This window comes from Protopterus annectens, chromosome 11.part0, assembly GCF_019279795.1.
Source record: "Protopterus annectens isolate FY-2018-M chromosome 11.part0, PAN1.0, whole genome shotgun sequence".
Taxonomy (NCBI): domain Eukaryota; kingdom Metazoa; phylum Chordata; order Ceratodontiformes; family Protopteridae; genus Protopterus; species Protopterus annectens.
Genome location: NC_056745.1, coordinates 203,150,583 through 203,166,206, shown reverse-complemented (window position 1 = coordinate 203,166,206; position 15,624 = coordinate 203,150,583). Strand labels below are relative to the sequence as shown.

The following is a 15,624-nucleotide window of genomic DNA, read 5'->3' as shown; positions in this document are numbered from 1 at the left end:
GTGCGATGCAAGTAATTCCCTTCTCCCCTTGACTGCCTGGGCCAGTCTTGGGTTGAGAGAGCTTAAGCCTCCAGTCTGGCTGTATAATTGCATCTCTCGCATGTATTAGTGTTTGGTGGAAGGAGTAGAGGGTTGTCTGTGTACATGAAGCAATTGTAACGTTGCCTCAAAATGCCCAGATTCACCAGTTGGACCAGAGAGTACACCTGAAACTGTTCTTTGGACATGCCTGGATAGGTACAGTGAATTGTTTTACTGATTGGCTGGTAAAGTCGAATAGAGAGTCTGGTCCTTCTCTACAGCATAGTCTAGTGCTAAGGTTTATTAGTGCTTGCTATGAGTTTTGAGCAAGTACCAATATGAGAAGTGAATGGTTTGAGTGCTTAAGTTGAAAGTTTGTCTAGTTCCAAGGGAAAAATTGAAGAGTAGACTTTGTGGAGCCGGGAATAGTTATACCCTAGCTAGCCAGCACTGCCCGGCACGCAAAACCACACAAATATAGGTTTTATATCTGGGAAATGAAAGGGATAGAAATTAGCCCAAAATGGCCAATAAACTACTAATGTCTGGGCTGAAACCACTCCTCCAGGGACAGATAGGCTGCTCAAAGCTCCCTCTTTCACAGTGAACAGAGAAACTTCCTTCTATCCAAGTAAGGTATGGGCAAACACAGAAACTTGTAACACAGCCCTGAATTCAGCACTAACTTGAAAACTGGACTATACAAGCTTAGAAAGGCAGGAAAACAAGTATCTATTTTTTGTTTTTTTGTTTTTTTCAGAAAATAAAGCAGATACAATAAAAAAAAACACTTTAAATGCACAGAAATGGCTATCACAGTTGAGTGTGTAGCCTACAAAAGTTAAACAGGTAATTTAAACACAAAAACGACTTTGTTAAAGTGCAGGCAGTAAAATAAGTACAATATGTAGCTGAAACAAGCTTTTAAAACAGAGAAACTCGAGAAAATTTGCGTTTTAGGTGGAATTAGCTAAAGGCAGCAAGAAAATGCAGAAAAATGATACTTAATAACTCCAAAGTCTCTCTTTTTATCTCTCTGCTGCTGTAGAACTCTGCAGGGCACAAGGCAGGAGCTTGCTGAGCTGTATACTAGCACAGAAACATTGCAAATGCGGGTTTTATAGCAGGGAAATAAAAGAGATAGAAATTAGCCCAAAATGGCCAATAAACTACTAATGTCTGGGTTGAAACCACTTTTCCAGGGACAGATAGGCTGCTCAAAGCTCCCTCTTTCACAGTGAACAGAGAAACTTCCTTATATCCAAGTAAGGTATGGGCAAAAACAGAAATCTGTAACACAGCCCTGAATTCAGCACTAACTTGAAAACTGGACTGTACAAGCTTAGAAAGGCAGGAAAACAAGTATATATTTTTTGGGGGGGTTTTGTTTTTTTTCCGAAAATAAATCAGGTACAATCAAAAAAACACTTGAAATGCACAGAAATGGCTATCACACTTGAGTGTGTAGCCTACAAAAGTTAAACAGGCAATTTAAACACAAAAACAACTTTGTTAAAGTGCAGGCAGTAAAATAAGTACACTATGTAGCTGAAACAAGCTTTTAAAACACAGAAACTCTAGAAAATTGGCGTTTTAGGTGGAATTAGCTAAAGGCAGCAAGAAAATGCAGAAAAATGATACTTAATAACTGCAAAGCCTCTCTTTTGTCTCCCTGCTGCTATAGAACTCTGCAGGGCACCAGGCAGGAGCTTGCTGAGCTGTATACTAGCACAAAAACCTTGCAAATGCAGGTTTTATAGCAGGGAAATGAAAGAAATAGAAATTAGCCCAAAATGGCTAATAAACTACTAATTTCTCCTCCATGGACAGATAGGCTGCTGAAAGCTCCCTCTCTCACCATGAACAGTGAAACTTCCATCTATCCAAGTAGGGTATGGGCAAACACAGAAACTTGTAACACAGCCCTGAATTCAGCACTAACCTGAAAACTGGACTATACTAGCTTAGAAAGGCAAGAAAACAAGTATATATTTTTTTGTTTTTTTCAGAAAATAAAGCAGATACAATAAAAAAGAACACTTTAAAAGCACAGAAATGGCTATCACACCTGAGTGTAAAGCCTACAACAGTGAAACAGGTAATTTAAACACAAAAACAACTTTGTTAAAGTGCAGGCAGTAAAATAAGTACAATATATAGCTGAAACAAGCTTTTTAAATCACAGAAACTCTAGAAAATCGGTGTTTTAGGTGGAATTAGCTAAAGGCAGCAAGAAAATGCAGAAAAATGATACTTAATCACTCCAAAGTCTCTCTTTTGTCTCTCTGCTGCTGTAGAACTCTGCAGGGCACTAGGCAGCAGCTTGATGAGCTGTATACTAGTGCAAAAACCTATGTGTGTGCTTTGGTGGTGTAGGTTTTGAGGGACTATGTAATGAGTGTTTTGTGGTGCAAGTGTTTACCTTCTCCTCTTGACTGTCTAGTCCAGTCTTGGGTGAAGAGAGCTATGCTTCCAGTTTGGCTATATAAGTGCATCTCTCACAGGTTGTAGTGTTGAGTGGTAGGAGGAGAGGGTTGTCTTTGTACATGAGACAATTGCTGCATTGCCCAAGATGCCCAGATTCATCAGGTTGACATGAGAAAACACTGGGAGCTGACCCTTAGATATGACTGGATAGGTGCTTATTTATTAAGTACTAAAAACTGTTTTCCTCTAGACAAGTGAGGAAAGTTGAATGCTGTAGTAATTTGTAGCTTATTTAGTATTTATAATGAGTTCTGAACAAGTGCTGAGCTCAAAAAAACAGATTTGAATGCTAAAACGAAAAAACTGGCTAGTTCTAAGGGAAAATTTAAAGAGCAGACTTTACGGAGCCAGGAATAATTTAACCCTAGCTAAGCGGCAATGCATAAAGTGTATTTTTTTTAATATAACAGTAGCAAATGAGCAAACTGATTTAAACAAATTAACCAATTAACCACTAAAAAGCTAAAAACTGAGCCCCGTTCCAGCAGTCTTCGATCAGACAAGTTCTAAGTGCATACTCCTGCCACTAGGGTAAGTTGATGGTCTGAATGGATATAGGATTGGTTATTGACAGACAGTTTACTGACACCCATCCAGTACAGTAATAGTAATCACATGTTAAGAAGCATAAAATACTTGGGAAAAAGGCATCATTTATTGTGGAGCAAGCTAGGTGTATTTGCCCATGTGTTTGGGGGGGGGGGGGTGGGTGGCACTGTCACTCCAAGGCTGCTGAAAGCTGGAAGAAAAAAAACACCTGCAGTGCCACAGAATCCTTCACCAACAAACACTACCTTCAACACAATAGGCAACATTTTTCTATTACATAGTTTTTGACAGATTCATTGTGGAAGGATTAGCTACTAATTTGATACACACAAACTATGACTGCAGTTCTGCACTTGTTTACATCTGGCTCAGTTTGCAGCTGGAAAGGGCTGTTGTATGGATCCATTCACTTACCTTGTTGACAGGTAAACAAGCAAACACGTAATACAGAAGTAAAATAAGTAGTGAAGGGGAACAACGGGGTTTAGGACTGAAGGAGGAGGCTGCAATGTCACAATGTAGAACAGATTACTGCTAAGTTTATCATTGTTATGGCATCTCAGGAATAGACATGGATCTTGTCCCTGTGAATAATCAAGGTACCTTCTGAATGGCTGCAAACCCAAATCCAAATGGCCTGCACATTAACTAAGAGTTAGAACATGTATGCCATATCCCCTTTGCATCATTCTGAAGTGGAACCGTTCAAAATGGGGGAAGTCCTGACAAATTCTTTTCTCACCAATTTTCAGACACTATCCTCATAATTACCTTATATGTCCTTCTGCTTCATACATTGTTGCAAGGTTGTTTGATACAATGGGCAGGACCCCCATTTAGAGTTCACACTGACTAGAGTAAGGGATGAAAAAGGGTCTTCAGGCTATGCTAACAACTATTGTGGGTCTTTAGTTTAGGCACATAATAGCTCCTTAATACCGCCTAGCTAATCTGTAGCATTGTGTGGATACATAATTGCTCCTTGCTACAGTTTTTGCATTCACAGACTGTCATTTAAGCATGTGCACATTGTTTAAATGTAAAAATGAAGTGGTTTCAGTACTCAGTATTAAACTCTTCTGAAGCAATGGTTCTACCCAAAGCATCCATCCCTTTACCCCTCCCACCCTAAGTGTTTGCATTGTAAAGAAAATGCATGCATCATCAGACCAAAATCCAAATATGATGACCCATGCTTCTCAACTGTTCCTATTTTCTAGGATTACTCCTTATTTTACCTCAGAATTTTGCCCCATACTATACTTCTCAACTATTCTTATTTTCTAGGATCACTACTTGTTTTGTCTCTAAATTTTGCTCTGTACTATAACTGGACATCTTTTGGAAAATATCTAAGTGAATAGTAACAGTGTTTAAAAAATTGTAGATATGGGGACTTTTCCCTTAGTTATTGTTTGCTTTGTCTCTAATTCTGGAGGTAAAATGTTGTGAGATATGGGTGTCAGGCATAATGCCTGAAGAAGTAGCATCCAAGTTGTCTTAAAAGCTCTTTAAATGTAGGGTAGGATGTAGAAAACTACAAGTGAGTTTAGGTGAGGCATGCTCTAGTCTACAGGGATAAAATCTTGGTTAGGCAACAGAGCCAACAGATATAGCTTTTAAATGAGGAGATGGACCCCTTGTTCCTCTCTTCACAGATCTTTACTAGTACTTGTTATTATAATCCATGATTGTATGACTCATATACCATTATTGCTATTTTCCATCTTATGACAATGACATGTAGTAGGTAAAACATATATTAGAACTATATACATCTGCTTAATTACTATTTTATCAACCCACTGTTTTGTCAAGACAAAACATAGCTAATAGGCCAGATTTAAAATGAAGTGCAGCATACATCAAGATCTGGTGATCTCAAAGTCAGTCTTAGCACATACTCCAAGATTTGGTGATCTCAGAGTCAGTCTTAGCACATAATCCAAGATTTGGTGATCTCAAACTCAATCTTAGAGCATACTCCAAGATTTGGTGATCTCAGAGTCAGTCTTAGGGCATGCTCCAAGATTTGGTGATCTCAGAGTCAGTCTTAGGGCATACTCCAAGATTTGGTGATCTCAGAGTCAGTCTTAGGGCATGCTCCAAGATTTGGTGATCTCAGAGTCAGTCTTAGGGCATACTCCAAGATTTGGTGATCTCAGAGTCAGTCTTAGGGCATGCTCCAAGATTTGATGATCTCAGAGTCAGTCTTAGGGCATACTCCAAGATTTAGTGATCTCTGAGTTCCCCGGGGCTAGGGTTTGAGTAATGCTTACCACTGGCTCAGGGGCCTTAAAGGAGACCACACTAGTTTTAGAAGTGTGAAGTTGGCTTTTGGGAAGTTTTTCACTGTGGTCTTTTATTTCAGGTGGAGGTGGGATGCGGACCTCCAGCGAGATTACGTTATGATCTGATCTCACCAGTGAGGGGTATACTTCCGGTGTTGAACATTGTGATCCCATGTTCGTGATGATGAGATCAAGTATGTTTTCTCCTCTTGTGGGGATGGTGACTAGTTGTTCCATGGCATTTGAGTTTATGAACTCCAGGAACCTTTGGGCTAGAGTGTTTGGGCTTGAGTAGTGTTCCCAGTCTATATTAGGGTAGTTGAAGTCACCTAGTATGATGGTGTTTGGAGATACATTTATCCCCTCCATTGTTTTCAGGAAGGCCATGTGAGGTTCCTGAGTTTGAGAGGGTGGCCTGTAACATGCTACAAATTGCAGAGCAGTCTTGCCTATGGTTAATTGCACCTGGATGGTCTCCGATGCATCGTGCGTTGCCACCAACCTTGAGGTGTGGGTGTCCTTTATGAATATGGACACCCCCCCTTTCTTGGTGTTGTCCGGATTTTGGGGCGGGCATGATATGAGGTGAAACCTGCTAGTGCTGGGGTGCTCTCAGGAGCCTTGAACCAGGTTTCTGTCACAGCACAGACATCGATGTTCTCCATACTGAGAAGGGCCTCGAGTCGTGCATCTTGAGATTGAGACTTCTGGCATTGAGCAGCATTACCTTTAGTTTTTACTTTTTGTGTTCTAGGGTGGTAGGTTTAGAATTTGAGCCTTGCCTAAAAAGGCACTATGGGGTGGCAGAGCCTTTGCCAATATCCGGAAGCCTAGGGGTGACAGGTGCAAGCCGTCCCTTGAAGCAGCGTGGCTTGTCCAGCATGTCATCCCAGGCAGACAGACATTGGATCCCCTTTGAATGACACCAGAATTTAAGCCAATTATTAAAGCTGATCATCTTATCACTGTATTGTGGCATCATTCTAGGTGAAGGTAGGATACTGCTCAAGGTCAGGGTCATACCTGCCTGGGCTACATAATCAGAGAGCTCCTCAATGTCTCTTTTCATGTAGTCCAAGGAGGTACGTCTCAGGTCGTTGACACCAGCATGGACAATGACTGAGTCGTACTTGTACCTGCTGTTGAGAGACCTGAGTGCTTGTGTTATGTGGCGGATTCTAGCGCCCGACAGGCAGCTTACTGTGACCTTCTCCTTACTCAGTCTGGTGAGCAGGTCGTCAGTGTGTCTGACTATGGAGTCACCTATGACAAGTATGTTTGGTGTTGTATTTGGCCTTAAGGGCAGTGACTGCTTTGCACACTGATTTTGTTGTTTATGTGTTGTTTGTGTGGTGTATTGAGTTTGCAGTTGCTTGGGTGTCTGCTTTGGAGGCCTCTGCTGTTTAGGTAAATTTTTACTCAGAACCTCCGAGTATGTCTTAGTGTGTTTATGTGTTTGATTCAGTGGTGTGGTTGAGTTATGTGAGACTGGTATTGTGGTGTGTGTAGTTGCCTTCTCCTCTTGCCTGGTCTTGCCAGTCCTGAGTTGAGAGAGCTCAGCCTCCAGTCTGGCTAAATAGCTGCATCTCTCACAAGTGTTAGTGTTGCGTGGGAGGAGGAGAGGGTTGTACGTGTACATGAGGCAATTGTAACATTGTCTCAGAATTCCCAGATTCACCAACTGGGCAGGAGAGGATGCCAGCATCGGACCCTTGACATGCTAGAAAGAATTATGAGTTGGTATGAGACAGAAAAGTAGTGGGCTTAGCAGGGAAGTGGGCACTTCTGGGGGGGTTTTGCTAGTGAGAGATTTGTATAATATAGGAGTGCTTGACCTGCAAAGAGAATGCTTATAAGACAAGGGGATATGCTTATAAGACAAGTGCTGAGCTTTTTGAGAAGAAAAAGCTATTTGGAACAAGTGCTGCACTTTTTAGTGTAGGTGTAAACTGTTTAGGTTCCTAACAGAGCAGTTCTAAGGGAAAAATTGAAGAACAGACTTTCTGGAGCCAGAAAGAGTTTAACCTTGTTTAACCGGCGCTGCCCGATGCTGCTCTAGTGGCAACTCCGTGCTAAATCGTGCTAAAGCACGTTAAAGCGTGCTTGATAGCAGGGGCTGGAAAGAAGCAGGAATAGACCCAAAAGGTAAAATAAAACTACAGTTTCAAGTCAGTAACCACCTCTACGGGGGGCAGGAAGCTGCTCAATGTTAGTCACTGCCACTGATCAACAGAGAGACCCTCCTCCAGCCCAAGCAAAAATGGCCTCACAGAAACTTTCAAACAGTTCAGGAACAGCAAGCCTGTAACTGAACTTTTTTAACTCTCAGAAAAGTGGGAAAAAAGCAAGATTTTTTTGTTTTTGTTTTTTACAGAGATAGCAGAGGTTCACAAGTAATATCAAGTTATAACAGTGCAGTAAATGACCCCACACAAGAGTGCTAGGTCAAGGACAGAAAATATGCAAGTTTTAAGAAAAAACGATTTAAAATTAAGTGCAAACAGGAAATTCAGCAAACAGCTTTTGGTTGTGCTCTAAATACAGCTACTAATACAGAAATCAAGTTTAACAAGCCAGAAAATGCTCAAGCTAGGCAGCTATGCAGAAAAACTTAGCAAATAAACAGAGAAAAAATACTTAAAATCTCAAAGTGTCTCCTTCTTCTCTCAGTTTTTCCTCTTGGAGGTGCTTCACCAACAGCCAACAAGCCTGAAAAGACGCCAAAACCACCAGGCAACTAGGTTTTAAGAGAGGAAGATGAAGGAGTTATGGAAATGACCCCTAGTGGCCAATAAAACTACAGTTTCAAGTCAGTAACCACCTCTCTGGGGCAGGAAGCTGCTCAATGTTAGTCACTGCCACTGATCAACAGAGAGACCCTCCTTCAGCCCAAGCAAAAATGGCCTCACAGAAACTTTCAAACAGTTCAGGAACAGCAAGCCTGTAACTGAACTTTTTCAACTCTCAGAAAAGTGGGAAAAAAGCAAGATTTTGTTTTTGTTTTGTTTTTACAGAGATAGCAGAGGTTCACAAGTAATATCAAGTTATAACAGTGCAGTAAATGACCCCACACAAGAGTGCTAGGTCAAGGACAGAAAATATGCAAGTTAAGAAAAAAACGATTTAAAATTAAGTGCAAACAGGAAATTCAGCAAACAGCTTTTGGTTGTGCTCTAAATACAGCTACTAATACAGTATTTATAATGAGTTCTGAACAAGTGCTGAGCTCAAAGAAACAGATTTGAATGCTAAAACGAAAAAACTGGCTAGTTCTAAGGGAAAATTTAAAGAGCAGACTTTACGGAGCCAGGAATAATTTAACCCTAGCTAAGCGGCAATGCATAAAGTGTATTTTTTTTTAATATAACAGTAGCAAATGAGCAAACTGATTTAAACAAATTAACCAATTAACCACTAAAAAGCTAAAAACTGAGCCCCGTTCCAGCAGTCTTCGATCAGACAAGTTCTAAGTGCATACTCCTGCCACTAGGGTAAGTTGATGGTCTGAATGGATATAGGATTGGTTATTGACAGACAGTTTACTGACACCCATCCAGTACAGTAATAGTAATCACATGTTAAGAAGCATAAAAATACTTGGGAAAAAGGCATCATTTATTGTGGAGCAAGCTAGGTGTATTTGCCCATGTGTTGGGGCGGGGGGGGGGTGGCACTGTCACTCCAAGGCTGCTGAAAGCTGGAAGAAAAAAAACACCTGCAGTGCCACAGAATCCTTCACCAACAAACACTACCTTCAACACAATAGGCAACATTTTTCTATTACATAGTTTTTGACAGATTCATTGTGGAAGGATTAGCTACTAATTTGATACACACAAACTATGACTGCAGTTCTGCACTTGTTTACATCTGGCTCAGTTTGCAGCTGGAAAGGGCTGTTGTATGGATCCATTCACTTACCTTGTTGACAGGTAAACAAGCAAACACGCAATACAGAAGTAAAATAAGTAGTGAAGGGGAACAACGGGGTTTAGGACTGAAGGAGGAGGCTGCAATGTCACAATGTAGAACAGATTACTGCTAAGTTTATCATTGTTATGGCATCTCAGGAATAGACATGGATCTTGTCCCTGTGAATAATCAAGGTACCTTCTGAATGGCTGCAAACCCAAATCCAAATGGCCTGCACATTAACTAAGAGTTAGAACATGTATGCCATATCCCCTTTGCATCATTCTGAAGTGGAACCTTTCAAAATGGGGGAAGTCCTGACAAATTCTTTTCTCACCAATTTTCAGACACTATCCTCATAATTACCTTATATGTCCTTCTGCTTCATACATTGTTGCAAGGTTGTTTGATACAATGGGCAGGACCCCCATTTAGAGTTCACACTGACTAGAGTGAGGGATGAAAAAGGGTCTTCAGGCTATGCTAACAACTATTGTGGGTCTTTAGTTTAGGCACATAATAGCTCCTTAATACCTCCTAGCTAATCTGTAGCATTGTGTGGATACATAATTGCTCCTTGCTACAGTTTTTGCATTCACAGACTGTCATTTAAGCATGTGCACATTGTTTAAATGTAAAAATGAAGTGGTTTCAGTACTCAGTATTAAACTCTTCTGAAGCAATGGTTCTACCCAAAGCATCCATCCCTTTACCCCTCCCACCCTAAGTGTTTGCATTGTAAAGAAAATGCATGCATCATCAGGCCAAAATCCAAATATGATGACCCATGCTTCTCAACTGTTCCTATTTTCTAGGATTACTCCTTATTTTACCTCAGAATTTTGCCCCATACTATACTTCTCAACTATTCTTATTTTCTAGGATCACTACTTGTTTTGTCTCTAAATTTTGCTCTGTACTGTAACTGGACATCTTTTGGAAAATATCTAAGTGAATAGTACCAGTGTTTAAAAAATTGTAGATATGGGGACTTTTCCCTTAGTTATTGTTTGCTTTGTCTCTAATTCTGGAGGTAAAATGTTGTGAGATATGGGTGTCAGGCATAATGCCTGAAGGAGTAGCATCCAAGTTGTCTTAAAAGCTCTTTAAATGTAGGGTAGGATGTAGAAAACTACAAGCGAGCTTAGGTGAGGCATGCTCTAGTCTACAGGGATAAAATCTTGGTTAGGCAACAGAGCCAACAGATATAGCTTTTAAATGAGGAGATGGACCCCTTGTTCCTCTCTTCACAGATCTTTACTAGTACTTGTTATTATAATCCATGACTGTATGACTCATATACCATTATTGCTATTTTCCATCTTATGACAATGACATGTAGTAGGTAAAACATATATTAGAACTATATACATCTGCTTAATTACTATTTTATCAACCCACTGTTTTGTCAAGACAAAACATAGCTAATAGGCCAGATTTAAAATGAAGTGCAGCATACATCAAGATCTGGTGATGTCAGAGTCAGTCTTAGCACATACTCCAAGATTTGGTGATCTCAGAGTCAGTCTTAGCACATAATCCAAGATTTGGTGATCTCAAACTCAATCTTAGAGCATACTCCAAGATTTGGTGATCTCAGAGTCAGTCTTAGGGCATGCTCCAAGATTTGGTGATCTCAGAGTCAGTCTTAGGGCATACTCCAAGATTTAGTGATCTCTGAGTCAGTCTTAGAGCATACTCCAACATTTGGTGATCTCAGAGTCAGTCTTAGGGCATACTCCAAGATTTGGTGATCTCAGAGTCAGTCTTAGGGCATACACAGGGAAAAGAATATTTTCAGAGCCAGCTTGTTCTGTCTGTTCACAAAGACTGAACAATATTTTAAATTGTCAGTATCCTATTAAAACTCATACTTTTGAGGAATGCCTCACAAAACTTAATATAATCTTGGCAAAATAGCCAAAGCTGTACAAAGTTCTATAAATCTTGGATGTGTATCCTATAATTTCCAGGCAATCAGAGATTATAGCATCATTGAAAGATTAGGTCCTGTACAGCCAAACTACTGTCTTGTATGAACTCTACTTAAGGATATGCTTAACATGTTCAATACTAATCTCTTTTAATGCACATTTACCCCAGGATGACCATCAACTCACCTCCGGTAGCCCAATAATCCCATGGCCATAGGGAAGGTATATTGTGTCTGCTTCATCTGACCTCACCATTATATCAATGGACTCCAGTCCCTAACCAAGACCATGGCTTGATTCTCTGGCACATTCCTGCCTCCTACCCCAGTACAAGTCCATCCATTCTCCATACCTCTCAGGCCACTAATCAAACTAGATTCAGCTGGGCTATAGTCAGGGCTTTATCCCTCTATTCCATCAGAGTGTGGTCTGCTCTAATGTACATTTTTCTTTTAAATAGCATAAGAAACTGGAAACGTATTGGTACTAGAAAGGATCAAAATCCCCTTGGGATCAGCAGTGAAAAAATGAGTGACATTATCATATTAAATGAAAGTCTCTGAATTTTACAGCATTCCTATAGTACAAACTGTAATCTGTCAGTACTTGACAGCATGAAATTTAACAGGTAGGCTAGCAGTTGTGCTGAATAAAAAGCTTGGTAGTGTTAATCCAGTGGATGCATTAGTTTTTGTTGTTATCCAACACTGCACGACTTATTATTTCTGGCCTGGTTTTTTATTGTATGTAACCATATTAACTGCTTAACTTGACTTAAAGCAAGAGACAGTATTTTAGGATAAAATAAAAGGAAACATGAAACACGCACTACTTATGTTTACTGCTAACATTTCACTCTTTTATCTTTGTCTGCGTTTAACATTAAATGAGCAGCAACCTCACAGCATTGTGCAGAGACGATTACTGGAGGGCAATATTGGGAAGCTGCAAGCTGATGGCAAGGATAGTCTCTCTCGGACACGATCACCGTTGGCAGAAGAAAATGAAGAAGAGGAAGACATAGACAGCAGACCAAACCTTAGACGCCTTATTGTTCAGTGTAAGGTAAATAACTTCTCCCTTTTATATACTGATCATTAATAGCAACAACTGAACTAGACAGCCTGGAAAGGTTTTTCCTTAAATTTCTCATGAAGAATGTTTTTTTTTTTTATTTTTATTTCAGTTCAGATGCAAATGTTAATTTTATGTCGTCACAACCTTTCTTTAAAAGGATGTTCTCCTTATTTAACCAAAATACTTCCATAGCTATATATCTAAAAAAATGTATGTCAAAAAAGAGTTTTCCAGGGTCAGCAACAATATGCTTGTCACTTGAACCAGGGCTTGCCTTAGGCCAGCTGAGCCAACTGCATGCAATTACTGCATGCAATTGGACCCCATGGCTATGGAGGAAGTGACACACCTGTCACTGCAGTCACTGCAGTCAGTGCGATCAGAGGTTCCTTTGGCCTGCCTACAAGAAGTTACAGCATATGACCTCTTCATTGCAGCCTGAAGAAGAAGAAGAAGAAGCAATTCTGGGCCAGCGAGATGCTTCTTTGGTGGATACAAAGCAGATGTTTGTGGAAGAAGGAATTTCAGGATATGTAGTCATCCTTCCTTATAAAGGTATCAGTCTTACTAATGGAACAGACTATATGTCCCTAAATCCCTTGTGCCCAGAGTCACATTTTTCTTCAGGAGTTGAGTTTAACTTCATTCAATGAGTTGGTGGTGTGGTTATAGACAGAAGAGGTACTGAGTGTGTGACTAAGTTTGAGATTACATCAATTATCGGTATTCTTTTTTTCTTTCACAAGGACTAGGGATATATAAGGTGAGTCTTTTTTTGGCAGGTTAAACCAGATACTGTTTGGTTTGGGACAGTGACAGGCTTGCAGCTATGGTAGAGGGCTGGGAGTGGAAAGATACAGAATTGTTGTGGCCTGTTTAGACTCCACAGCCTGAAATTAAAAAAAAAAATGAAAATCATGAAAATGTATCACCCAAATCAGTACGTTACACTACTGATTTCAGTGATAAATTTTCATTAATCATGATTTCCATTCATACTTCTTTCAACTATACATGATTTTTTACCACATCTCTCAACCTTTTAGTGCAAGAATTCTTGATAAAGCTAAAAATAACAAGGGAAAAGGTTCAAACTAAGGGACAGATTTTAAATATTGCTCTTTCTAAACTTAGAAAGTAACTAGAGTGACAGGTTTTGTACTAGCGTGCATTTTATGAAGGGTACAAAGGTTCTAGATGATTGTCATTGTGCAAAAATGGGAAAAAAGGGTGATGGATGGATGGATGGATGGATGGAGACTAAAACAGAGATGTCTGCCAAGGGAAGTGGTGGGGTCGTAACCGGTTCTTGCAATAAAAATAACAGCTAATTATTTTGTCAGAGCTATAACATGCAGATTGAATCCTAAAGAGCTTTTAAATTAAGTAATGATTGTTGCCTCACAGTAAGACGTTGTCCTGTTCGATTCTCAGCTTGAGCGTCTTCTGTGTGGAGACATGCATGAATGGGCGTAACTTCGTTGAAGGTTGTGGTCAGGGCCAGCAACTCGGCACATAAAAATCTACTGCCAATCATTAGCGGACTGGAGTTCCGCTGTTGCGACCCCTAACTGGGAAAAGCCGAAAGACACAACAACAACAATGATTGCAGATAATGCAGTCTTTGTATAATATGACATATTCATTTTTTATAGATACCAGACATTTTATGAAAACCTAGTAAAAAGCATAGAATATGATAGGAAAGGTTGGGGAATCATTTTTATACTCTTTCACTTGTTGCATCTCATCATATTCCCTAATAATCTCTAATGTTTCTTCCCAGACTTCTCACCTTCTTACATTCCCAGTAGGTGCACTTGTTACTGTGGACAACAGCCATCAGTGAAAGAACTTCCCATCTTCAATGAGAACAAATCTTCTGGCTTCCTGTTCTAAGCCCCAGACGACATCTGCAGTAGTGTCCCAGTTAGCAACAGCTGCCCTTATATGCAGGGCTGTCAGGTGATGTGAATAAATGGAATGAATATGTGATTATCTTCCCATCATGCTTTGTGCCACATTATGATTGTCTTCTTCTGATGTCTGTCAGCAGCCACTGGGATACATAAATACCAGCATATTTCTCACCTCCAAAAGGAGAAGAGAGGAGTTCTGGCTCCAGTCAGTTTTCCTACCATCCTGTTAACATTCTTCTAGTTTAAATATCTTCCTGAACCTTCATCAGGGTACTTCAATTAGAGGTTATTCAGCTGCACCACTGCAAAGGGCCTAAAGGAGATGCAAGTAATAAAATAAACTTTATTGTCATTAAATACATAAGGATATCTAAGATCTAAAATACTGAAAGAGACCTGTGCCATTGTTTTAGTCTGTACAGGCTGAAATGGGACTCTGCCAAGGTATTGTCAGTCTGCACTTTTCTTCATGGTTTTCATGCAAAGAACATCAAAACATAGCTGGATAAATGACAGTACTGACTTTGGCGGGAGAAGGCTGGAAGAAGCATCCATTTTTTTTCATTCAATTGGTTTATTATTATTTCTGGTCAGCATCTCAATGATGCAGTTGAGCAGTTTGCTAAAAAGACTGAAACAACAGCAATGAAAATCAGTATCTCCACGTCTGGCATCATGAATCTCTTAGAAAAAGGGGATGAGAGAGCAGCTTCATTTAGTGGAAGAGTTTAAGCATTCGGGGTCATGTTCATGAGTGATGGAGAATGGATCATGAGACTGAATGACTGATGTAAGGCAGGCACTATATTGGTATGGTATATGGTAGTACAGCCAGAGCTGTGTCTTTGGGCAAAGTTCGGGTTTTACTGGTTGTTGGTCTGTATTTTTACCCTCACCAATGGTACCATCCTATGGGCAATGTCTGCAGAGATGAAATTCTAGGCAAAGACTACTGAAATTAAGTTTCTTCAGGGAATCAGTGGACTCAGTATCTAGGTCAAGGTTTTTGGTGTGGGCCACTGATCCTTAAGATGGAGGAGAAGAAGAATTTGAGATGGTATGGGTCTCTGATCCATATAAGTAACAACAGAGGCTGCCATTTGAAGAAGCCAGTTGAAGCAAAGTCCTGTTTTTCTTTGTACAGTAAATTGTATGGCATACAGATAAAAGGCTGTTTCAAAACGCAGACTATGAAAGGGACTGTTTATACATATTCTGCAACAGTAAACTTGCATGCGTGTGTGTGTGTGTGTGTGTATGTGAGTGTGTGTATTTATATATATATATATATATATATATATATATATATATATATATATTTACGTGTGTATACATGTGTGTGGGTGTTTGTAAACAGACATTGGGTAGATTTCAGAATGATAGACTGACTGACAGACTAGTTAGCCAACAGGAAGAAGAAAATCAGAGTAAATG

General features: G+C 40.0%; 1 protein-coding gene across 1 annotated transcript in view; it reads left to right on the top strand.

The window, feature by feature from the left end:
- The window catches only part of LOC122815266 (nuclear receptor-interacting protein 3-like), a 1,043,659-nt gene that overhangs the window by 546,158 nt on the left and 481,877 nt on the right, over nt 1–15,624 (top strand). Inside the window, exon 2 of the mRNA XM_044087620.1 lies at nt 12,089–12,259. Within this exon, the coding sequence (XP_043943555.1) occupies nt 12,089–12,259 (171 nt within the window). The remainder of the gene's footprint in view (nt 1–12,088; nt 12,260–15,624) is intronic.